Source organism: Ips typographus, linkage group LG12, assembly GCF_016097725.1.
Source record: "Ips typographus isolate SLU linkage group LG12, UJ_Ityp_2.0, whole genome shotgun sequence".
Lineage (NCBI taxonomy): Eukaryota > Metazoa > Arthropoda > Insecta > Coleoptera > Curculionidae > Ips > Ips typographus.
The window spans coordinates 6,770,853-6,797,378 of NC_138433.1; the positions used below are offsets into that span (position 1 = coordinate 6,770,853).

Here is a 26,526-nt window from a genome sequence, read left to right on the forward strand (position 1 = left end):
ATTGCATGAGTTCATAAGTATCTGTAAATGAACACACTTGGATATTCTGCAGGAAATCTAACAAACCGTTAGCTGTATATGTACCCGTGTATATAACAGATTAAAAAAAAACAAAACTACAATATTTACAACTTACAAAATATTTACAATTTTTACAAAAAGTTGCCACAAAAGACAAGGTTGAAAACAAAAAGAAAGTTAAATTTGAAGTTAAAAAAAAAAACAGGAAAAGTTTTCCCAGTGCCAAGCCGTCTCTAACTGCCCTTACCAGTTCTTAAGACGATGTTTGGGTCCTGGAACCTCCAGTATCCTCTTCCCAGTAGTCAGTAGTGGCCACCGCTGATTTCCAGGTAGGAAATGGGGTCCAGAGACTGGTGACACGTGGGTTGGTCCGAAAAACTCTGGACAAAGCAGTCCCGGTTAGGCTTATTCAATCCCCGATTGAAAAGTTCTCCGGTCGGGAAAACCCTTAGATCTCTGGTCAGAAAACCCTTGGATCTCTGGTCGGAAAGCCCTTGAAATTCCGGTCGGAAAGTCTTTGAATCTCCGGTTGGAAAAGTCCTTGAATCTCCGGTTGGAAAATCTTTGAATCTCCGGTTGGAAAAGTCTCTGAATTTCCGGTTGGAAAAGTCTCTGAATCTCCGGTTGGGAAAAGTCTTGAATCTCCGGTTGGAAAAGTCTTGAATCTCCGGTTGGAAAATTGGGCCGATACAAAATAATTCAAAAGAACCAACAATAAAACCAATTTACCTGTAATTCGGCCAGATGATCACGGATTAAAAATTTAAAATCACACACGCGCTACACCGCTCAGAAAAAAGGTCAGATGTCGGCAGTTCGGGTGCTGTAGTGGTAAAGAGACCGATATCACAAAGTGGGGTGATTAAATAGGCCACATGGCACCTGACACAAGAAACACGACCACAAACCGACGCTTCCCCGACAAAAATCGAAACCAATCACGTGACTACGGCACCTGATAACTTATCAGGTCACGCACCCACATTTACAACAAAATGTGCACAAAGTGCAATTGGAGGATTTAAGCCATCGGAATCGGTCTACTAGTGTAACTAGGCCCACGGACATTAAAAACACAAACCAAACGAGGTAGGGACGAAAACTCCATTTCGTACGTAACAACCAAACAGGATCACCTGATCTTTAAATTCGTAATTGAGATTGAGCTAAACAGATGATTTTTACAAGAATAGTCTTAGAAATCTTTTAAGATGTTTCAAGAGCCATTTTTTCTGTTCTTTTTTTAATTTTATTTTAAGGTTATGCCTCTGCTTCTTCAGAAATAGGTGAAACGCTGACATGTAATAAAAACGTGGTATTTCAAGCAGTGTATATAGTGCCATTATTTTCATTCTAACGCAATGTAATACCAAACAGCGGCTTTAACACATAAGTACACATATTATTTTTCACATCACACTACATTCTTCTAACGCTGGTCATTTTACGTCTCTGTCATTCATATTAAAGTTAAAGGTACAAAAACTTAAAATTTTGCTTCGACACGGCGGATAAAAAAAAGCAAGTGACAAGGAATTCTTAATCATTTCAATCAACATTCTTTTCATCACGGGGTCGAGAGGAGTCGAAGCAGCTGGAAAAATTTAAGCATCGAGATCACCTTCCAAAGTTAATGTCTCAACATATAAATCATTTTCCTTTGAGTTTCCTCATCAGAAGTATGATTCATACGATTAAATCGGCCTGAGACATGCCAGAGCCGAGTTGAAATGTTCTTGTATGAAGGATCACTAGATGTACCGGTAAAACCTACTATTTTAATCTTAATTGATGCAATAGATAACACCAGCTCCTTTTCATCAAAATCAAATTCAAATGGGTTCGACACTTGACAAATACTACGATTGGCATTTTCTTGAGCCAACAGTCCCCTCAAAATTTTACGTCTCTGATCAACAGTACCCAATGTCTTAATAGATCTGATGGAAATTTCATAATCTAGCTCATGGGCTTGCAAGGCATTAATTTGGAGAGCCATTATTAAAATTTCTAGTTTAACCCCAAAAACTAAATAAACACAAGTGATATATAAATTTTACAGCTAAAGTGTAACAAAAACAACCGATTTGGACAACAATTAAAAACTTGATCACTACCTGTAATCCAAGTTACTCAAAACTGATCAAATAAATCAGCCAATCAATAATTAAACCCTTAATCAAATTAAGGAAAATTAAAATTGTCCAAATCGGTACAAATAAAATCTCTACCAAAAGAGAAAATTAATTCGCACTTTTAACTGCAAAACCGAACCACAATGTTATAGGTAAAACTACAAAAAAAAAAAAATTAAGATAACGGGGCAAACTTGAAATTTTGGTCTAAAAATAGGTTGGCACGGTCACAAGCAAAGCAAAAGGTAAAAATTCAACGATAGTACGATAAACCAGTAATTCCAAACTTGACACTCTTTAATTTAAGAATAAATATTTTAAACTATCAACACGTCTGGCACCGTGAAAAAATTAAGTAAATATTGTAGCCATGCAAAAATACACATGCACAAACAAGGCAGTCCGATAACCCACAATCCAAGCGTGTTCAGTCCACTAAAAATCAAAAAGGCCCTTCACGTTGGTCGCCAATTTGTTATGATGAAACCTCACGTTAATGAGATTTCAACATTTTTAAATTAGATTGCTCAAGGTCGTGGATTAATTGCATGAGTTCATAATTAGCTATAAATAAACACACTTGAAAATTGTGCAGGAAATCAACAAACCGTTAGTTGTATATGTACATGTGTATATTACAAAAATCTACAATACCTACAATTGACAAATATTAATAAAATTTACAAAGTTGCTGAGAACCAAATTATTGAAGGAATTAAGAAAGAATAAAAGGAAACAAAATTGAAGTTTGTGACGCGTTTTTAAAACCCTTCTAATCACCGGCTCTAAACTCGGGCGCCACCTACTGAGTTATTACTTGCCAGCAGGAACACGTTTGCCTTCGGGCTGCTTTTAAACAGTGGGGAACGAAGTTTCTGGGTTTGTGAGCTCCGCAAGGTTGAGTAAAACAAACTGGTAACCAATCAACTCTCTTTATTCGGGAAAGCAAACACACGGTGAAACTTAAAACAAACTCAAAATTCCGCACGGTGCAAGAAACTTAAAAAGTACCCCTTAACCATAAACTTCCGGTCTTATCCTAGCGAACGCGTGCTTAACCTACGGTGCCTAAAACTAACGCGGCGATGTTCGGCGGCCGTCTCGCTTTGGTGAGAACTACCATAAGAAAGAACAGGAGACGGATTCCGACACTACGCCAGGACCCAAAGGACGAACGTCCGTACGACACTACGCCATACTTGGTTCGGGACAGGACCACGTTCGACCATACGCCAAAACGTGTTGCGGTGGGGTGACGTCATGCGAACTACGCCAACACGACCAGGTATCCCTACGACTCTACGCCAACAGGGCGGATTAGAGAATGCTTATCTATGCAGACCTAGGGCATTGATGTTCTGATGTTCTGGCGCCCTAGATACTGTTGGACTCCGGCTACTAGGCCGACCAACTAAACTCCTTCCCTCTCTTCACCCTTGTTCCCTCCTGGGACCGTCACAACCCTCACGCATGTAACGCACCAGTCGTCTACGTAACATATCCACGGTCCCAGTCACATCCAGGCAAAACTTACTGAGTTGACCCTGCAACTCTTCCTTTTTCAACCCGTAAATCCAACTCACACTCACGTCAATCGGTCCCGGAACTCCCGACAACTCCATGTTGTCGCTGTCTCGACATCCACCAGCGGCCCTGTCTCCGCTGTAGCCTTCCTCGTCCATTTCTCTTCAGCTAAAGAAAACCGGCAAAAGAAAACAGACTATAAGAAGAAGAGCTAGAGACTCCAGTTTTGGCTCATTTTGTAGTATTTTTTATCCTCTTTCTAATGGCGTTTTAGCAAAATCTATAAGAGTTCAAATAAAAAAGTTACAATTATTCAAAAATTGAAAAAAATTATTTTTTGCAAAAAGTGCAATTTTGACAATTTTTATTTTGCTCCAGGAGGCTTCCAATGCAGAGCAAAGAGCATATTTATACCAAACGACATTAAACTAGGTGAAATAAGTACAGAAAATGCACTTTAAAATTTTTCATTTTTCAAAAAAATTGAAAGAATGGGGGGGTATTAGGGGTCTTTTTTTACTACTTTTTCAAATTCAATATTTCGGTAACCTGAAGAGCTAGAGAGTCCAGTTTTGGCTCATTTTGTAGTATTTTTTATCCTCTTTCTAATGGCGTTTTAGCGAAATGTATAAGTGTTCAAATAAAAAAGTTACAATTATTCAAAAATTGAAAAATTTATTTTTTGCAAAAAGTGCAATTTTGACAATTTTTTTATTTGGCTCCAGGAGGCTTTCAATGCACATCAAAGAGCATATTTATACCAAACGACCTTAAATTAGGTGAAATAAGTACAGAAAATGCACTTTAAAATTTTTCATTTTTCAAAAAAATTTAAAGAATGGGGGGGTATTAGGGGTCTTTTTTTACTACTTTTTGAAATTCAATATCTCGGTAACCTGAAGAGCTAAAGAGTCCAGTTTTCGCTCATTTTGTAGTATTTTTTATCCTCTTTCTAATGGCGTTTTAGCGAAATCTATAAGAGTTCAAATAAAAAAGTTACAATTATTCAAAAATTGAAAAAAATTATTTTTTGCAAAAAGTGCAATTTTGACAATTTTTTATTTGGCTCCAGGAGGCTTCCAATGCAGAGCAAAGAGCATATTTATACCAAACGACCTTAAATTAGGTGAAATAAGTACAAAAAATGCACTTTAAAATTTTTAATTTTTTAAAAAAATTGAAAGAATGGGGGGGTATTAGGGGTCTTTTTTTACTACTTTTTGAAATTCAATATCTCGGTAACCTGAAGAGCTAAAGAGTCCAGTTTTCGCTCATTTTGTAGTATTTTTTATCCTCTTTCTAATGGCGTTTTAGCGAAATCTATAAGAGTTCAAATAAAAAAGTTACAATTATTCAAAAATTGAAAAAAATTATTTTTTTGCAAAAAGTGCAATTTTGACAATTTTTTATTTGGCTCCAGGAGGCTTTCAATGCACATCAAAGAACATATTTATACCAAACGACCTTAAATTAGGTGAAATAAGTACAAAAAATGCACTTTAAAATTTTTTAATTTTCAAAAAAATTGAAAGAATGGTACCCCCCCATTCATGTTGTCGCTGTCTCGACATTCGGTCACTCCACCAGCGGCCCTGTCTCCGCTGTAGCCTTCCTCGTCCATTTCTCTTCAGCTAAAGAAAACCGGCAAAAGAAAACAGACTATAATAAAGGGAAAAAAAAAAAATTTGTAGCGCTTTTCTTGCGGATTTCCTCGGTTACGTTGCCTCGGGCGCCACCTTCGTTATTTATAGTGGCTGAAGGTCCACTTTGCGGTACCTGGGTAGCCTTTAGACAGCTGGAGAAAAGTTCCAAAGGGTTCGGGAAGAAAACAAAATTAAAACAACTGTTTCCTCTAAATACACTGTATTGCGGCTCACGGTACTTACAGTAAATACTTACGGTAACGAACACCCAATGAAACGGAAGTTACCTTATTCGGTGGTACGGGGAAAGCGTGTAACGACAATGAAAACTACCTACGGACCCTTCACTACTGATTAGCCTGACTACTGTAGATTAAGACTGACTGTGACACGGTGAAAGTACGGCGGTACGGTACGGTTATGTAAAACTGACTATTCGGCGCCGGAATTCGTTCCAAAAACCCAAAGAGGCCCAATTACGTGACCAGCGGTGTTCCCGTCACTCGACCTAACCTCTAGGTGCCGCCCCGATTCCCCGGGGTAAGACAAATAGAGCCTCCGTTGCACGCTGTTTCCCCAAGCACGCAACAGAGGTTTCAAGTCTCGTGACGTTGCCAGTCACACAGCCGCTAATCCCTCCAGTATCCCCAAACCCGTTTACTACTCCGTTTCCCCGGAGCTAAGCAAACGAGTCACAGGATTCACCGTTCCCGCTTGCTACACCGTTTCCCCGGTGTTCAACAAACAGGAACAGGACCAGAAGGATTACCTAACTGTTTTCCACAAAAAAAGTAACTGAAGCCGGCGCCGTCTTACCAGAAATACCCTCAAACGGAAAACCCCGGAAAAATATAGTAAATGCCCCAAACGGAAACCCCGGAAAAATACTGAATATGCCCCAATTTACAGTTTGTTAAAATAGCTACAGTTAACGGTACGGGTTTAAACAGCAAACAGAACAAATACCGGACGGTCGGTATGTGCCTATTTTTTACTTACAGATTCGCGGAGATAAGAGATAACGGTCGGCACGGATCGGCTTAGCTTGCTGGTTTCGATCTTTTGATGATCGAAGAATCCCTATTTTCCGGTTCGGGGCCTTCTTTTATACACAAAACCCACGGTGGGGGCTGTTAGTGGCGGTACCCACTCTCAGCGCCCACCGAACCATTTCGAACGGCCCCGGACGGCCCCGATAGAATCGACGCCACGACGGCCGCGGTCTAGCACCCAGCAGTAAAGGTCACGCGTATTTAAAAAAAAATTAGTAACTTCGTTACAGTAGTCTCCTCTTCTCGGTATGTCCCTTTCAACGCTAGCAAGTTTTAAGACTTTTAAGGACAACTAAAGCTGTTGAGATTTTAAATTAAAACAAAAAATATCACTCGCAGTGACACGCAGTCTAAAATATTCAAAATGGTATTTTACAGCTTCAACTGTGATAAAGATAAAGTATTTTAGTAATTAAAGCAAGTTGAAAGTGCAATATAATCGGGTGTAGTAGTTTTTTTAAAGTTTGCAATTAGTACATGGTAGACTGTAGAACTTCAAATTTGACCACATAACAATCATTAGTAACATTGAAATAGCTGTAAGAGTGAGGCCTCTCATTGAAAGAGAAAAAAATGAGAACCTGAAACCTTTATGGGAAATTAAAGAGAAATCTATCAATGGTTTGAGTGGAGATCTCTATATATTTGATCATATATTTAATGAAAATCAAAGTAATGCAGACTTATATCACACAGTTGTCAAACCTCTAGTCTTGTCCTGTCTGGAAGGTATTAATGCTACCATTTTAGCTTATGGCCAAACATCATCTGGGAAAACTCACACAGTTGTGGGTACAAAAGAAAATCCAGGGGTACCCATGCAGTAAATGAAATTTTTAATTTTATCGACAATGACTCTTCCAGAGATTTTCTTTTGAGATGTTCCTATTTGGAAATTTACAATGAGAAGGTGAATGATTTGTTGAATGTGAATGGTATGGACTTGAAAGTTCGTGAAGATTACAACCAACAGGTTTATGTGGAGAAAGCACAAGAGGAGGTTATTCATACACCGGATGATTTTTTTAGTTTAATGAAACGGGGCATGAAAACTAGGAAAATTGGTTGTACAGATATGAATGAGAGGTCAAGTAGATCACACACTATTTTGAAATTGGTTATTCAGTCACAATGTAAAGCATCGGAAGGATCTTTTACCGAATCAGTGCTGAGTTTAGTTGATTTAGCCGGTTCAGAACGTGTGGGACAAATGTCCATGGACCGAAGTCGTCAGGTCGAAGGCGTGTCCATCAATAAGTCACTAACAACTCTGGCCCTGGTAATTCGTCGTCTAAGCGAAAACGATACGTATGTCAATTATCGAGATTCCAAATTGACGAGGCTGCTGCAGCACTCGCTGGGGGGAAATTCGAAAACTTTAATCATAGCCACGGTGACTGTGGCCGCGTCCGAAGAAACCAAGTCCACGTTGGAGTTTGCGCAGCGCGCCAAAACGGTGAAAAATCGACCGGAAGTTAATCGACGCGTCACTGATAAAGATCAGCTGAAACTATACGAGCGCCTGTGTGAAAATTACAAGTCCGAAATTGAAAAATTGTATTTGGAAAAACTGGAAAAGGAACGGACAATTGACGCTTTAAACGGCAAAATTTCCAACATTCGGGTGTTTACTGATTTAGCTGGAAAAATTCTAGCAGTGCACAAAAAATACGACGTCACACTATGTGGAGTCATTCCCAGAATCAACAAAATGTATCCAGCCCGATGCTTGCAGTTACTCCTCCGGCGAAACTTCGACTGAAAAAGCAACTATTGGAAGTTTCATATGAAAGGTTGAAAGAATTTACCAACCTGGAACGGCAACTTACTGGGGAAAGTTTTAGAGAACATTTCGACGATTATCAAGAACTGCTGGCTCGGCTTAGAGAAGAAAACTGCAACTATCAGCTTACTCAAAAAACAATTTTTAGCGAACTTAGAGATACTAAGGAGCATCTCTTGACCTTAAAAAGGCTTCTAGCAGATCAAGAAAATAACGCCCCAGGGTTTTTAGGCACGATTATAGAAGAGGATTTTGATGTTTTTGAGCTAGAAAACGATGAAATCAACCAGCTACAAGATCAAGAGTTGTCAAAATTACAATTGAAAAACGAGGAAGCTGAGGTGCTAGAAAGGAAAGTTGTAGAGCTTAAGAAAGAAAATACCATTAAAGAGCAGGATTTAATTGATTTACGGTTAAATCTTTCCGATAAAGAGGAAAAGCTATCGGAATTGCAGAAATTGATTTCCAACAAGATGGAAGAAATTAAGTGGTTAAATACAACAGTGCAAACTTTAAACGACAAACTCGAGGACGCGAATCAAGTCATAGTTACTAAAGGCCGAGAGTTGTCAAAATTACACTTGTCAAATAATGAAAGTGATGTTCTAGAAAGCAAACTTGCGGAGATGAAGAAAGAAAATTTTATTAAAGAGCAGGATGTAATTGATTTACGGTTAAATCTTTGCGATAAAGAAGAAAAGCTATCGAAATTGCAGAAATTGATTTCCAACAAAATGGAGGAAAATGACCGATTGACCGCAACACTACAAACTTTATATGATAAACTTGAAAACGCGAATGAAGATATCATTTCTAAAGACAGAGAGTTATCAGAATTTCACCTGGCAAATAAGAAAAGTGATGTTCTAGAAAGGAAACTTGCGGAGATGAAGAAAGAAAATTCCATTAAATAGCAGGATGTAATTGATTTACGGTTAAATCTTTGCGATAAAGAAGAAAAGCTATCGAAATTGCAGAAATTGATTTCCAACAAAATGGAGGAAATTGACCGATTGACCGCAACACTACAAACTTGAAAGGATTGGCAGAGTGAGTACGAAGGGGGTGAGAGGAAGAGGGAGGCTGAAAGTAAAAGAGTGAATGTGGAAAGCGGAAACGGGATATTGACAGAACGCAGGAAAGATGAAAGTAGGAAAAAGGGAGTAGTTGTAGAGAATAGGAAGTTGGAGAAAGGGATTATTAATGAATCGGAGTTAGGAACCGAGAGTGAGACAGACACGGTTGAATGGGAGACGGTTAAGAGGAAAAAGAAGACTTTCGCTGACGTGGCCAAGCTAGACAGGGATAAGCAGATCAAGCAGGTCAGGGAGAGACCAGGGTGGAAAACGCCCCTTCGTGTTGAACTGACCCGGGGATATGAGCTCAGAATTAAGAAAGAGGGGAAGAAAGGCTTTGAGTGGGTAAGGGAAATTAAAAACAGTATTAAAGGATTGGGAATTAGAGCTGTCAGGACTATCAAGGAAGTGGAAGAGGGGAAAGTTCTGGTAGTTTTTGAAAACTCTGAGGACCACGCCAGGGTTAAAGAGTTTATGGGGGCTGTTGATGTTTTAGTTATGGGGGGTGTAGGGGGGATCTTACCAAGGAAAGAAGGGTAAAGGACGTGTTCCGACCATGCGCCAGAACACAAGGTAAAGGAGCATCATGCGACATGCGCCTACATGATGGGCAAGCCCGGCGACACTACGCCACCAAGCCACGGTACTTACGGTTACGGACGGACGGAACGGCACGAAACGGTTTACCAGAGAGAGAGTCTTGCGAAGGCGGTGCGAGACTCCCGGCTTAGTGCTACGGAGCTACATTTATACTAATCTCAGGGCCCCCACTATAATGACGCGTCGGTAGTGGGGGCCGCCGCCGCTCAACACAGGAGCGCCACAGTTCCGATCGGCACGTCGCTTGAGGCTTACCCCCTCCACAATTCCGCCAAACCGTACACGGAAACGTATTTACAATAATCTACGGTGCACAGTTTCACCCGCTTGGTGCAATATTAGTAACGAATTTAAACGCTTCGTTACAAGTTGAATTTAAAACAAAAAAAAAACAGGAAAAGTTTTCCCAGTGCCAAACTGTCTCTAACTGCCCTTACCAGTTTTAAAAGACGATGTTTGGGTCCTGGAACCTCCAGTACCCTCTCCCCAGCAGTCAGTAGTGGCCACCGCTGATTTCCAGATAGGGAATGGGGTCCAGAGACTGGTGACAGGTACCTAAGGCAGAAAACAGCAGAACACCAGGGAAAACAAACAAACAGCTTCAACACTTGTTCCGGCAACCTAAAAGGTGACCAGAGTTTATGACAAGTGTTGAAGTTGTTTAAAGCAAACTAATATAAACTAAAAAAAAATTAAATAAAACTAAATCAAGTAAGGAATTGACCTGGTGGTTCAACTCTAACCTTCTGAAACTCTGTGACTCCTGGTCGGCTTTTCCAACACGTGGGTTGATCCGGAAAACTCTGGACGGAGCAGTCCCGGTTAGGTTTATTCAATCCCCGAGAGGAAAGTTCTTTGGTCTGTGGTTTGGTGGGTAATGTGTATTAGGAAAAGTGTTTTTATATTCTATTCCTTTTAACGTCAATCTACGCATGGCGAACTGAGTAACTGTGCAGAAGTTGACATTGGGAGTGAACAAAGACCAGCAATTAGCCATTCATATCTATCAAACTTACGATTTATTTTCCAACTGATTGCCATTCTACAGCAAGTTTTATGAATTTATTTAATCCTTACCAACCTCCACCTGTTCGGTGTTCTTCTTATTTTGTCCGGTTGTAGTAGCGCTTATACGTAGAAGGAACTATGCAGAAACAAAACTTTTCAAACATAAAAACTTCCTATTAACTCGCAGTCTGTTACATATAGCCCACCTTACTGTACGGCGCAGAAACGTGGTCTCTCAAAGCTGGAATCCTGAATCGCATCGAGGCGTTTGAAATGTGGACCTTCCGGAGATTCTTGCGCGTGCCGTGGATCGCACATGCACCGAATGAAGAAATTTTAAGAACTGCAGGCTACGAACGAGAAATACTTAACATCATTAAAGAAAGAAAAGTTTCCTGTCTTGGCCATATCCTTAGAGGAGGCAAATATAACATTCCTACACTCATCGAGGTCCAGAAAGAAAGCAACACTCCTGGCTAAGAAACATACGAAACTGGTGTAACATCAGCGACGCAGACACCACCGTGCGGCTAAGCACAGGGCACAAGAAGAGGAAGTCGCGAAATTTGGTACGCGAATGTGACATAATGTGACGACCACGATGGACTTGCACGGTCTACATCGGACCTCATCCTGCCTTACCAGATCAAGGGCATACAAATTTCTTCCAATTTTTTTACATTCCACGTCCTCCTTATCGGGGTCATTTTTAATTGGGGTTCGTTGCACCACTGCACCAAGCAGGTATTTTTTCTTCTGTTGAAGTAATCTAATCAAGTCATGAGGATGTTAGGTCGAAGGGGAGCAATTTTAAAATTTGATAAGTTAGATGGCAGCAAGTTATTTATATAGCAACTTTGGCTTTTTAAATGTAAGAATTTTAAAAATCAAGAAGACACCTTATTGGGTTACCCATATTGTAGTTTGGAGGTTTGTTCAAATAAAGATGGCTATAAATTAATTGGATGTTTACTAAAATTAAAAAAACACATAAGAGGTTCTTGAAAATACATAAAGTAATGTTGTTAAATTTAGTCATCTTTCAAGTGACATATGACGCATTCACATCTGTTCTTATAACCAAAACCGTTTAATGAACCGATCTTATACTTAGACCACATAAACAACACAAGTTTACTACAAGGCATTTAATACTATCAATATAAAAAAACTCGAGATAACATCAATGAAATTCAGGTAATTGAAAGCATCACCTGAGAGAGGTTGAGGTGCTTTTCTTAAATTTATATTGCTCTCCCAATTGAATCGTTAACTTTCAGGATCCATTCTATTATATAGAAAATACCGTTCCATCTATACACATCCTGTGAAAATTTGTACTCCTTATAAGTAGCATTTTCATCAATGATTTGCTCTTTCACGAAGGGTTCCATAGCCACTGTACAGCTATTGAAAAATGTGACAATGTTTTTACACTTTTTGACCAGATGTTTTGACTAACTCATACATAGTTTTCTTAAACCTCCAAATTCAGACTATGGGCATAACAAGGAAGATTTGTTGATATTCTAAATTCATTGTTCTGGTACTGTAATCATTGCTACTCTCGATGCAATATAAAATTTACAATTTAACGCAATGTAATACGAAGCATCGGCTATAACACATACACATATTCTTTTTGCATCACACTGCATTCTTCTAACACTGGTCTTTTTAACGTCTCTGTCATTCATATTAAAGTTGGAAGTACAAAAATTTACAATTTTGTTTCGAAACCGCGGCCACAAAAACTAACTGACAAAGGAATTCTTCATCATTTCACATAATATTTACCGCAACAGCAAAAATGATCCAAAATTGCTTTGTATGAGAAGTAGGGGTAGAAACACATGGAGTAGTTGTAGAAATCTAGAGTCAGAAGATTCATAGAGAAAACAGCAGAGAGGCACTGCACTACTGACTCCGAAGAAATTGTCGTTTCGACAGACACAAGTGGTTGTTGGCAAAATACTAGTCATTAACTGTGGCTGTCAATGTTCTTGAGTCGGCTATAGGGAAAGTAAAGTACTGGTACCATACAGCTGGCAATGTGCATACTGTGTTTGGTGCATAGATGTTTGGAGTAGTGATACTTTATGTGCAGTCACCAAAGTTGAAAAAACAAGTTCTGTTTTAACATTGATATAAGCAATGTAAAGGTCCGTTTTCACGCTCATGCAATTTGCGCAAGTTGATTTGTGCAAGTCAATTGGCACAAGTAAAACTGAATTGTTGGGTGCATTTTCACGCTCAAGCAATTTGCGCAAATTGATATTTCTCTATTTGCACTTCTGTCCACAGTCTGCATTTTCTCAGCAAGAATATCATAAGCCTGTGATTTTGCATTTCTATCGCTATATTCTTTGGATTTAATTTTCCAAAGGCAAGGAAAAGATTTATATAGTTCAATAAATTCTGTAATGAATTCTTTTTCTTTTTTTGACATTGTTTAGTAACCAACAATCAACACAGACAAAATAAATTACAGCATTAGTTACAGGCAACGGAAATACACAAGTCACGTGCAAGGTGTAGGTCAGAACAAGTCAAAACAAAGAATACGCTACTACTGAGCATGCGTCGAGTTGGAGTGTCGTTTACACGTTCATGCATTTGTGCCAACCGCATGCAAATTATCTGGCAGAACAGATTTTATTCAAGCCAAACTTTTTCGACTGCGCAAGCATCATGCTTCCATTCACACGCAACAATTTACTTGTGCAAATTTGCATGCACAAGCCAATTGGCGCAAATTGCATGAGCGTGAAAACGGACCTTTAAGTACTCCATAATCATCACCATACCAAACAGGATCACCTGATCTTTAAATTCCCAGCCAAGAAGTAATTGAGATTGAGCTAAACAGATGATTTTTACAAGAATAGTCTTAGAAATCTTTTAAGATGTTTCAAGAGCCATTTTTTCTGTTTTTTTTTAATTTTATTTTAAGGTTATGCCTCTGCTTCTTCAGAAATAGGTGAAACGCTGACATGTAATAAAAACGTGGTATTTCAAGCAGTGTATATAGTGCCATTATTTTCATTCTAACGCAATGTAATACCAAACAGCGGCTTTAACACATAAGTACACATATTATTTTTGCATCACACTACATTCTTCTAACGCTGGTCATTTTACGTCTCTGTCATTCATATTAAAGTTAAAGGTACAAAAACTTAAAATTTTGATTCGACACCGCGGATAAGAAAAGCAAGTGACAAGGAATTCTTAATCATTTCAATCAACATTCCTTTCATCACGAGGTCGAGAGGAGTCGAAGCAGCTGGAAAAACTTTAGCATCGAGATCACCTTCCAAAGTTAATATATCAACATGTAAATCATTCTTCCTTTGAGTTTCCTCATCAGAAGTATGATTCATACGATTAAGTCGGCCTGAGACATGCCAGAGCCGAGTTGAAATGTTCTTGTATGAAGGATCACTAGATGTACCGGTAAAACCTACTATTTTAACCTTAATTGATGCAATAGATAACACCAGCTCCTTTTCATCAAAATCAAATTCAAATGGGTTCGACACTTGATAAAAACTACGATTGGCATTTTCTTGAGCCAACAGTCCCCTCAAAATTTTACGTCTCTGATCAACAGTACACAATGGCTTAATAGATCTAATGGAAATTTCATAATCTAGCTCATGGGCTTGCAAGGCATTAATTTGGAGAGCCATTATTAAAATTTCTAGTTTAACCCCAAAAACTAAATAAACACAAGTGATATATAAATTTTACTGCTAAAGTGCAACAAAAACAACCGATTTGGACAACAATTAAAAACTTGATCACTACCTGTGATCCAAAAAATCCTAAAATTAAAATTATCCAAATCGGTACAAATAAAATCTCTACCAAAAGAGAAAATTAATTCGCACTTTTAACTGCAAAACCGAACCACAATGTTATAGGTAAAACTACAAAAAAAAAATAAGATAACCGGACAAACTTGAAATTTTGGTCTAAAAATAGATTGGCACGGTCACAAGCAAAGCAAAAGGTAAAAATTCAACGATAGTACGATAAACCAGTAATTCCAAACCAGTAATTCTAAACTATCAACACATCTGGCACCGTGAATTTAAGTAAATATTGTAGCCATGCAAAAATACACATGCACAAACAAGGCAGTCCGATAACCCACAATCCAAGCGTGTTCAGTCCACTAAAAATCAAAAAGGCACTTCACGTTGGTCGCCAATTTGTTATGATGAAACCTCACGTTAATGAGATTTCAACATTTTTAAATTAGATTGCTCAAGGTCGTGGATTAATTGCATGAGTTCATAATTAGCTATAAATAAACACACTTGAAAATTCTGCAGGAAATCAAACAAACCGTTAGTTGTATATGTACACGTGTATATTACAAAAATCTACAATACCTACAATTGACAAATATTAATAAAATTTACACAGTTGCTGAGAATCAAATTATTGAAGGAATTAAAAAAGAATAAAAGGAAACAAAATTGAAGTTGAATTTAAAACAAAAAAAAACAGGAAAAGTTTTCCCAGTGCCAAACTGTCTCTAACTGCCCTTACCAGTTTTAAAAGACGATGTTTGGGTCCTGGAACCTCCAGTATCCTCTCCCCAGCAGTCAGTAGTGGCCACCGCTGATTTCCAGGTAGGGAATGGGGTCCAAAGACTGGTGACAGGTACCTAAGGCAGAAAACAGCAGAACACCAAGGAAAACAAACAAACAGCTTCAACACTTGTTCCGGCAACCAAAAAGGTGACCAGAGGTAATGACAAGTGTTGAAGTTGTTTAAAGCAAACTAATATAAACTAAAAAAAAATTAAATAAAACCAAATCAAGTATGAATTGACCTGGTGGTTCAACTCTAACCTTCTGAAACTCTGTGGCTGCTGGTCGGCTTTTCCAACACGTGGGTTGGTCCGGAAAACTTTGGACGGAGCAGTCCCGTTTAGGTTTATTCAATCCCCGAGAGGAAAGTTCTTTGGTCGGGAAAACCCTTAGATCTCTGGTCAGAAAACCCTCAGATCTCTGGTCGGAAAGCCCTTGGATCTCCGGTCGGGCCGAACACAATACTGTGTTGGAAAATTGGGCCGATACAAAATAACTCAAAAGAACCAACAATAAAACCAATTTACCTGTAATTCGGCCAGATGATCACGGATTAAAAAAAAAATAAGTCACACACGTGCCACAACGCTCAGAACCTAGGTCAGATGTCGGCAGTTCGGGTGCTGTAGTGGTAAAAGGGCCGATATCACAAAGTGGGGTGATTAAATAGGCCACATGGCATTTGACACAAAGAAACACGACCACAAACCGACGCTTCCCCGACAAAAATCGAAACGAATCACGTGGCTACGGCACCTGATAACTCATCAGGTCACGCACCCACATTAACCACAAAATGTGCACAAAGTCAAATGGAGCTATTAAGCGATCGGAATTGGTCTACTAGTGTAACTAGGCCCACGGACATTAAAAACACAAACCAAACGAGTTACGGACGAAAACTCTATTTCGTGCGTAACAACATAATATTTACCGTCACAGCAAAAAAGATTCAGAATTGTTTTGTATGAGAAATAGGTGTAAAAATACATGGAGTGTATAAATCTCGAGGCAGAATATTCATAGAGAAAACAGCACATATTCACAGCACCTTACTGACTCCGAAGAGAATGTCGTTTCAACAGGCATAAGTGGTAGTGACAAAAGACTAGTCATTAACTGCCGCTGTCAGTATTCTTGCGTCGGCTTTAGAGAAAGCAAAGTAATAAGTTTTTGACACAAATCAGCTTACGAAAGCAAGTCTAATTTTCCTAACTTCTTTTCGGAATAATCCTCCCTAAATATAAACTTTCTTTCATAAACTTCGATTCTAATATGATTATATAATGTTACTCGTACTTGAGACCCTTGTTCTTCTTACCAAAAATTTTCAACATGTTTCTGGACATATAATATGGTTCACGTTTGTCATTGTTTGTCTCTAAGTCCTCCACCAAAAAGATATAATTAATTATTATGATTTGCAACCAAATGTTATAAAATTAAACCTACAGAAGGAATGGAAAAGTGTATCCACCGCTATGCGCATACGCTGAAGAAAAGGGATGATATCAGATAGGTAAACAACATAATTGTCACAACAGACACAAAACCATAATAGGGTACTTGCATGAATTATTTCTATTAAAGCTAAAGATGGAATCCTGTAGATGAAATTAAAATGAACCCCAAATTACAATTTTAAACACAACATTGGATATTAGGCGGTTTATTTGAAAATTAAAATCCCAACATATTTAAATACAGTCACCTGATTCAAAACAATTTTTATTGGTTTTGACGTCATTCTTGACAGTTCATCATAAAAGGTTGCCAACGCCTCGATTTCGAATAGATGTACAAATCTCTGTACAACTTGCTGACATTTTATGCAAGGATTCCAATACGAGGTATATATGTATACAAGATTTTTATATTTTACTATATTACAGATTGGATTAACAAAGTATTATATAGAACATAATGGAGTTAATAATATCATAATGTCATCACGAACTGTAAACAACACCGTAATAATTATGATGTAAAGTGAACAGCCCCTTTACGTGTTTTGTATCGATTGTTGTATTACCTGTTCTGGCACGGAAAATTGGCAACATTGCAGAACGTGTTCCCTCTAGGCCTCTAACCTAACTTAACAGTCTACTGTTTTGTTCTTTGTTCATGGTTACCGTGTTGAGGTTTACTTCCATTGATTACAAAGTATTCATAAAGTGTATTTATTGACAATATGACTGAACCACATTTTTCGAATGCGGATTCCAACAATATTCCCAAAGTGGATGTTTTATGATAGCAAAATACTTTTCAAGTAATCAGTTATTGAACACTACTGAAAGCAAAGGTGTAAAATCACATAGTAGTATATAAATAGTCCTAAAATCAGTTTTATAAATTTCTAAAGAGGCATATTGTTTAGTGCTGCAAGGGATTCCTATGGGGACAATGCCGTTCGTTATGTCCAAGTTAAACGGAAAGCAGACCTATGTACTGTTAAGGGTAGAATTACAAGTGAATACAGGGTAAGGCAGAAACCTTACAGTGTATTATTATAAATCAATGAAACTGAGAAGGAAATTGTGAAAAGTGTGTGCGAAGAGCAGCAGATAAATAAAAAATTCTGTCCATGTATTTAGTGTTGTAAAATAATTGTTGTCTTTAAGTAGCTGCAAGCATTCAATTGCATTTCTTATGTGGGTACATAGGCGCAGCAAAAACCCATCTCCAACAGAAACTTTCTGCCATTTGTATAAAAGTTAGAGGTACAAAAATTTAGAATTTTGTTTTGATACTGGGGCCAGAAAAACTAACTGACAAAGGAATTCTTAATTATTTCACATAATATTTACAGTAACAGCAAAAAAGATTCTAAATTGCTTAGTATGAGAAGTAGGTGTAGAAACACATGGACTAGTTGTATAAATCTAGAGGCAGAACATTCATAGAGAAAACAGCACAGAGGCAAAACACCGTACTGACTCCGAAGAAATTGTCGTTTCGACAGACATAAGGGGTAGTGACAAAAGACTAGTCATTAACTGTCGCTGTCAATATTCTTGTGTCGGCTATAGAGAAAGTAAAGTACTGGTACCATACAGCTGGCAATGTGCATACATGTTTGGAGTAGTGATACTTTATGTGCAGTTACCACAGTTGAAAAAACAAGTACTTCTTTAACATTGATATAAGCAATGTAAAGTACTCCATAATCATCACCATACCAAGCATGATCACCTGGTCTTTAAATACCCAGCAAGAAATAAGTAATCGAGATTAAACTAAACAGATGATTTTATTACAAAAATAATCTTAGAAATCTTTTAAGACGTTTCTATGGCCATTTTTTTTGTTTTTTCATTATAAGGTTATGCCTCTACTTTTTTAAAAATATGTTGAACGATGACTTGTATTAAAAACGTGATATTTCAACCAGTGTATGTTGCCATTATTTTCAGTTTAACGCATTGTAATACCAAGCAGCGACTTTAGCACATACACATATTCTTTTTGCATCACACTACATTCTTCAAACACTGGTCATTTTAACGTTTCTGCCATTTATATAAAAGTTAGAGGTACAAAAATTTAGAAATTTGTTTCGACACTACTGCCAGAAAAACTAACTGACAAAGACATTCTTTCACATAATATTTACCGTAACAGCTAAAAGGATCCAAAATTGCCTTGTATAAGAAATGGAGTAGTTGTACTCCACTGACTCCTACTGACTCCGAAGAGAGGTTGTCGTTTCGACAGACATAAGTGGTAGTGACACAAGACTAGTCAGTTACTGTCGCTGTCAATGTTTTTGCGTCGGCCATAAAGAAAGTAAAGTACTGGTACCATACAGCTGGCAATGTGCATACTGTGTTTGGTGCATACATGTTTGGTGTAGTGATACTTTATGTGCAGTCACCACAGTTGATAAAACAAGTACTGTTTTAACATTGATTTAAGCAATGTGTCGCATTTTAGTTTGTAGCATTTTTACAGTCCACTATAATAATACAATCTGGCAACGTTAGTTGATTGTCAACACCGTAGGTCTGTCAACAATGTCACGCGGTAACATGTCAGCAGGAGATTGGGAAAGAAAAGAGGTTAACAAATATGAAAAATAGGCATGCTTGTAGTAAGAATCGACTCTGAACAAATTATGTCTTGGGGCTTTTCCTCAAGTGATAATCGGAATGAAAACCACCATTTGCTTATTTAGTGGACTGTAATATTTATTATGCAAAAAATTGATAAACTAACGAGAGTAAATGGTAAACTAAAGAGAGTAAATGGTAAACTAAAGAGAGAATTGTACCGTGGTAATATAATGATTCGATGACGACGTAAAATTACAGATAACTTTTTACATAATTTCACGAGGACGAGGAAAATTGGTAAGGAAAACATGCTATGGAAAATTAACTGGTTAATTTAAAAGATGCAGCGGAATTTAGTGAGATTATCTCGCAATGTCACCAAAACGTCTCATTTTTATTAGGTTGAAGTATTACAAATCATTTTTCTCTCTCTCACATGCACTTTAAGACCTATGGCACTCCAGGTTGTAAAAATTTCGTTTTTTAAGCGTCAATATATTGAAAATAATTGAATATAGATATAGGATATTGTTACGGTTTGGGCCTACTATGCTCGATACTTCTGAACGAGCACTCGATTCGGGATGGAATCAATGCGCCGCAATATCTGGCCGGGCGCGGGTTAAAGTAGGCCACAGTTAGGAAGCGACACATCTTCGATGTTCGACGCAAATCGCAAAGCGTTTTCAGAAGTATTTCAGTCAGGAGTATTTAAAAGTTTAACAAAAAACGGAATGTTTTATTTAAAATAAGCAAGTTATTACTTACTTTGGGCACCACAAGAAGTGCTGTAATTATTGAAAATATTTTAATTGAATTGGACTTGGTCTTACTGGATTGGGCTTTACTTTATGTTGCCAAGTTTACAAAACTCTTCTATTTATCGCCTTTCTTATATCGATCAATGCCTTTTGTCATCGGACACCTTGTCTACGTTAACAATTTTTGTGCAAACAAAAAGGAAATTTACAAACAAATGTTTTATTTTTTTTTTGTTCAGTAATCTTTCATTAACGGGTTTGCTGAAGAATTGGAAACGTATATTACAAGGCACGTTCTAAATAAAAGACTTGCCACGTGTGGTAACCACTGTATGTGCATGCCGCCTTTTGTGTAGCGAAGAGTTCAGACGTATTATTTTATGCTTATTGGTTCCAAGATTCTGTATACTGATGAAACTCGTTTTCCGTAAAAAAGTTATTGCAAAGTTCAAATGAGGAATGTTTTAGTGCATTTAATGGGCAATTTAACACCATTGGCCTCCAACACCATTAAATTTTTGTTTCGTTCTTGAGTTATTTCCGAAACATCAAAATCGAGCATTTTCAGAAAAAAGTGCTGTATTACATGTAATTTGAAAATTTCCCTGAACATTGTTAGAGCAACTTTTTAAGGACTATTTTCCTGTGTATTTGGTTTTCAATTCCTACGTTTCGGTTTCAAGATACTGTCTTCAACTTTTTTTTCCATGAACTGAACTATTTTGTTTTTATCTGGTTTTTTGCTTTAAAAATATATAACATGTTAGAAAAAATTTAGTTTAGTGTTAAAAAAGATATAAAGTAGTTTCTATCTAAGTTGGCATTAACTAAATAAGTGGTGCTAAATAATTGCAAAAACTGTCGACTAGCGAACGGGACCATACTTCATAATTTACCATATTAGGACTAAAATGCGTTTAGTTTAATAATCAGTTTAGATCTGTATTTCATATATAATTTTTTAACATTTAGTATTAGTTCATCCCACATCATGTACAACTGCGCTTGAATACAGATAAATCGAGACGCTTAGTCTAAAATGGTGGGAATTTGTAGTTTAATTACAAAACATTTATTTTAGTAATTTACCGGACAAACTCGAAAACAATAAACATGCACTGTGTGTAAAAAGTCCCTGAATTATTTCGAAAAATATTCAACTTATTGAAAAACATCGTATATAAAAATGTAGGCATTTTAAACGTTTTACCGTTATGTGATTAATGAATTTACTGGGCCACAAGTTAGCAATGAATTGATGTCAAGTTCTTTCTTATGGAATTACTATGTTTCAATGACATTTTCTGATTCGGTCTCTCATTCTGGTCACATTTCATGTAACATGCTGTATGGTTGTGTTGTAGATCGATCTACACAATCTACAACGGTTTACTTGAATAGTTTGGCAGCTATTAATTATGCTAAAAATGTGCCTGAATTAAAATAAACATTTTTGAAGACGTTTTGTAAAATGTCGCGTGTTATAGGATGCATTAATCCATGATTCTTCTTTTTAAATAATGAAAATTATTCGGTTTTGTTGCATATACCTTATTTTTTAAGTGACCCTATGTTAAAGATCTAGAAGCCTCAAATCTGGTGATCTAGGTAGTAATTAAAGCAAAGTTTTCTTTAATAATTAAATAGGTGCCAAACGAACAAAACAAATTTTAAGTTAACCATACAAAATATCAAATATGTACAGGAATATGTCTCTAAAGAAACTAGGAAGTTATTTACAAAGTGTTGTTTCCGCTGTAACTTAATTTCCAAGGTAACAATCAATTAATTAACTAACGAATTGGAATGAAATTTAAACTGGAAATTTGCCTTCCGATTTATCTCTAATAAAGTGTATATCCACTTAAAAACATATACAAAGGGGAGACCATCACAGTGCTGTAGCGCTTTTCTTGCGGATTTCCTCGGTTACGTTGCCTCCGGCGCCACGTTCGTTATTTATAGTGGCTGAAGGTCCACTTTCCGGTGCCTGGGTAGCCTTTAGACAGCTGAAGAAAGTTCCAGAGGGTTCGGGAAATAAACAAAATTAAAACAACTGTTTTCACTAAATGTACTGTATTGCGGCTCTCTGTACTTACAGCAAATACTTACGGTAACGGTTACCTAATGAAACGAAAGCTACCTTGTTCGGTGGTACGGGGAAAGCGTGTAACGGTAAAGAAAACTAGCTACGGACCCTTTACTACTGTTTAGCCTGACTACTGTAGATTATGACTGTCTGAGACACGGTGTAAGTACAAGGGTACGGTACGGTTATGTAGAACTGGCTACTCGGCGCCGATATTTGCTCCAAAAACCCAAAGAGGCCCAATTGCGTGACCAGCGGTGTTCCCGTCACTCGACCTAATCTCTATGTGCCGCCCCGATTCCCCGGGGTTCGACAAATAGAGCCTCCGTTGCACACTGTTTCCCCAGAATCATGCAACAAAGGTTTCAAGTCTCGTGACGTTGCCAGTCACACAGCTGCTAATCCCTCCAGTACACCAAACCCGTTCACTACTATCTACAGTTAACGGTACAGTTTTAAAACAGCAAACAGAACAAATACCGGACGGTCGGTATGTGCCTATTTTTTAGTTACAGATACGCGGAGATAAGAGATATCAACGGCACGGAACGGCTAGGCTGCACTAGTTATTTTGGTTACATGAACCATTAATCTGGCTCCAACTTGCTTGCATAAAATGCGAAGGGGACGTAAATCCATTCCTTCCACATCCTTAATCATGTCCACAATGACCAAATTAGGTCGCCACATTTTAATGACTTTAAATAGTTTTTCGATTCTTTCGCAAGGCTTAGATTTACATGTGAGCTTCTCATCATCAACAAGTCTTTTGTAAATTGTCAACACTGGCTTCGGATTCTTGTCGTTAGGTAACTGGAAGGCTATTATTCGGTCGTTGACGTCGCCGACTGATTTCCAGCTCCAAATCTTCGGCATAGTTTATGGGAAAATAGAAGCTGCGAAAATCAGCTAGAAACTGCCCCCAGGATCGCCAACTTCCCCTGTTATTACGTAACCACAATGCGACTTCACCCTGTAACAAATCAGGCATATGTGGCAATAAAACATCCATGGGTATGCCTTGAGCATCACAAGGCTCTTGGACACGTTCCACAAATGCAACGGGATCGTTTCGTACACTTTCCAGTTGTGTACTTGCACAAGGGCAGTCGGAGGCGGTGCGGTGGTAAACGGGGATCCAGAAACGGCGGGCGGTGAGTGAACGGTCGGCGGCAGGGCAAACGTAACAGCAGGCAAGCCTGTCATAGTGACAGGAGGTGTCACCAAAGAAGTACCTGTAACAGTCGTAAAATACCTGGTGGTAGTGGACGTCACCAGTCGTCTGCGCAACATATCCACGGTACCAGTCACATCAAGGCAAAACTTACTGAGTTGACCCTGCAACTCCTCCTTTTTCAACCCGTAAATCCAAGGATTCACCACTCCTGCTTGCTACACCGTTTCCCCGGTGTCAAACAAACAGGAACAGGACCAGAAGGATTACCTAACTTTTTTCAAAAGAAAGTTACTGTAGCCGGCGCCGTCTTATCAACGGCTCGGAACGGCTAGGCTGGTTGTTTTCGATCTTTTAGTGATCGAAGAATCCCAGTTTTCCGGTGCGGGACCGTCTTTTATACACAAAACCAACCGTTGGGGGCTGTTAGTGGCGGTACCCACTCCCAGCGCCCACCGAACCATTTCGAACGGCTCCGGACGGCCCCGACAACATCGACGCCACGACGGCCGCGGTCTAGCACCCAGCAGTGAAAGTCACGCGTACCCGTGATCGTGACGTGTAATCAGTATTATTCACTGTTTTCCTCATAGTTTCTTGGGTTTCAGTTTTATTTTGACAAATGCACTCATTTATAGAAACGTGGCATTATCATTCAATCAGATCAATTTATTTTTGAATAAACTATTGTTCACATCACATCACATAATGTTTATCCGTGTTGTTAGGACAATATAAACAGTTCCATTGTTACCCATCGCTTTTTCGATCAGACACTAAATGTCAAATATTTAGTTTATCGTTGCTACGTGTAAAAGTTGCGTCGTTCTTGGACCAGATAGAATACAAATGTGGGTAGGTTCTTGGGGTGTATTCCGTAATGATATATTTAGTACGTACTAGTAACATTTAGTTTGACGCATACGCAACAAATATCGTTTTAAAAGTGAGTTTAAGTGTGGTTTAAGCTGACTCCTTGAAAAATCTTAATTAAAAGAAATAGTATTTAGTGTTTTTGAAGCGACCAACAATTCTCTGTTTACCAACAGGTCTAGATAGCGCCAGGTTAGTCTTTTGCAACGCACTAGAGTAGAGCTTACATCTTGGTTGAAACCACCCTACCTCAAACGTTTTTATGAAAGTGAAATGAGTTTACAACCAAGGTATTTACATACCTGATTACATTAATTCAGGCGTTTGTCCAGCAGAATATAACTCTACTTCATATTTTTCTGATATTCTTTTTGTGTATTTGTTCTTATTCAGTGTTTCCTAAAGTAAAACCGCTTAACACCAGCTTAAAAATTGTTATATCCATGTTTACATGGCTGAAATGGCACTGATCTTATGGTTACCATATCTGTTGCAAAAACAGGTCAGAAAGAGTCTTGTGGGACTGTATCAAATTTTAGATATCGAGACACTTTAATAAATATACATACAGTCTGTATATTCTATAATATATATTCTGTCCTTTAACAAACTACATTTAAGTTGATTGGGAATTGAAAGTAAACTAGTTTTTATTTCAGGCATAAGTTGCTGTGTACACAATTTCCAAACGTGGATCATGAAGAAAAATGGTCTTACTACAAATGTTTGACGCGCCTAGGATCCGAACCGCAAAAGGATCGTCGCGATGTCAAATGTCACCAACATCAACAATCCTGGAAGTATTTCTGTCGGCAACTTGATAACCAAATTATCAATTGTGATCTATGTCATTGAACACAGCATGAATGAATAAAAATAACCTAACACTCGTAAATTTGATTAAAAAAACAATTTTATTCCTTATCATTATCAGTATCAAAACTTACTAAAATCACTTATCGCATGGATAGTTATCACAAATCTTTACACTATTTATTCAGTATTTCTGATCAGATCAGATTCGGGAAGAGCATCAGGTACTACAATATTATTTCTCAAAGTTAGGTATTCTACAGAGTGTACAGTAAGCCTATGATCAATAATGCTATTGATGGTTCAATTTCTTGAAAAAAAAATCTATTTTCAGAAATATTTCGAGAACGGTTCGATGGATTTTAATGAATCTTGCACTAGACTTGTCTGTAAGTAAGGCTCATGTTTTTATTAACAAAATATCTGTCTTTAGCAAGTTGCAAGTTCTTCAGTCGCTTGATTCAAAAATTACCAGAACTAGAATGTTTTTCTATCTCCGTGCTATTTATCATTTTACAGATTTTCATTGCAAATAATGTATCCGCCAGTTATTTTGTTAACTGTCTACTGACTAGTGACAGTTTTGAGGTTGGTGACAGTTTAAGAAATTGTTTCAAACAAATCTAATTGGCGAATTCAAATGAAGAAATTACATGAAAATGGGTAAATAAGGATATAGATAATAATTGACCATGGCGGTAATTTCTTAATTAGAACTGTCAGACTATCGTTAAAGTATGATAGTGAATTTATAGTTATCAAATCAACTGGTGGCTACGTTATTTGTATTAAGTAAATATATGAAACAGTAAACAGCAGGGAGACCAAAATATTTATTGCTAAAAAACTTTGAATGCTAGAAGATTTTACCAAGAGTACTAAAGCCTTGAAAATGGTTCAATGCATCTGATAAAAAATAAATAAATGTATTTAATAGCACGCAGTTATTTATTTCAATAATAAACTAAAGATGGAAAGGTGAGTATTGTGTAGTTTTATTTGCTAATTTGTTTTTCTATGACAGTACTTAATAACGTTAATAGTTACTTGTTACTGTTTTGCTACGTTTATTATGGGAGTAATTTATTCTTTTGTCAGCTCCACAGTATTTGGCCGAAGAGTTTTTATTTAATGTCGGTAATGTGTATTAGGAAAAGTGTCTTTATTTTCTATTCCTTTTAATGTCAATCTACGCATGGCGAACTGAGTAACTGTGCAGAAGTTGACATTGGGAGTGAACAAAGACCAGCAATTAGCCATTCATATCTATCAAACTTACGATTTATTTTCCAACTGATTGGCATTCTACAGCAAG

General features: G+C 37.7%; 1 protein-coding gene and 2 long non-coding RNA genes across 3 annotated transcripts in view; 2 read left to right on the forward strand and 1 right to left on the reverse strand.

Annotated features, from left to right (window-relative positions):
- LOC145736752 (uncharacterized) overlaps window positions 1-2,758 on the reverse strand; it is a 200,977-nt gene extending 198,219 nt beyond the window's left edge. Inside the window, exon 1 of the long non-coding RNA XR_014180092.1 lies at window positions 808-2,758. This is a non-coding gene — a long non-coding RNA (uncharacterized LOC145736752). The remainder of the gene's footprint in view (window positions 1-807) is intronic.
- Window positions 1-26,193, forward strand: part of LOC145736759 (uncharacterized) — a 42,573-nt gene extending 16,380 nt beyond the window's left edge. The window contains exon 2 of the long non-coding RNA XR_014180099.1: window positions 25,058-26,193. This is a non-coding gene — a long non-coding RNA (uncharacterized LOC145736759). The remainder of the gene's footprint in view (window positions 1-25,057) is intronic.
- LOC145736692 (kinesin-1 heavy chain-like) lies at window positions 6,740-9,210 on the forward strand. The gene is given in 5 exon segments (XM_081991112.1): window positions 6,740-6,775; window positions 6,867-7,188; window positions 7,191-8,132; window positions 8,177-9,003; window positions 9,073-9,210. Coding segments are annotated over 5 exon segments (2,250 nt in total). The 3' UTR covers window positions 9,196-9,210.
- Window positions 26,194-26,526: the final 333 nt, after the last annotated feature.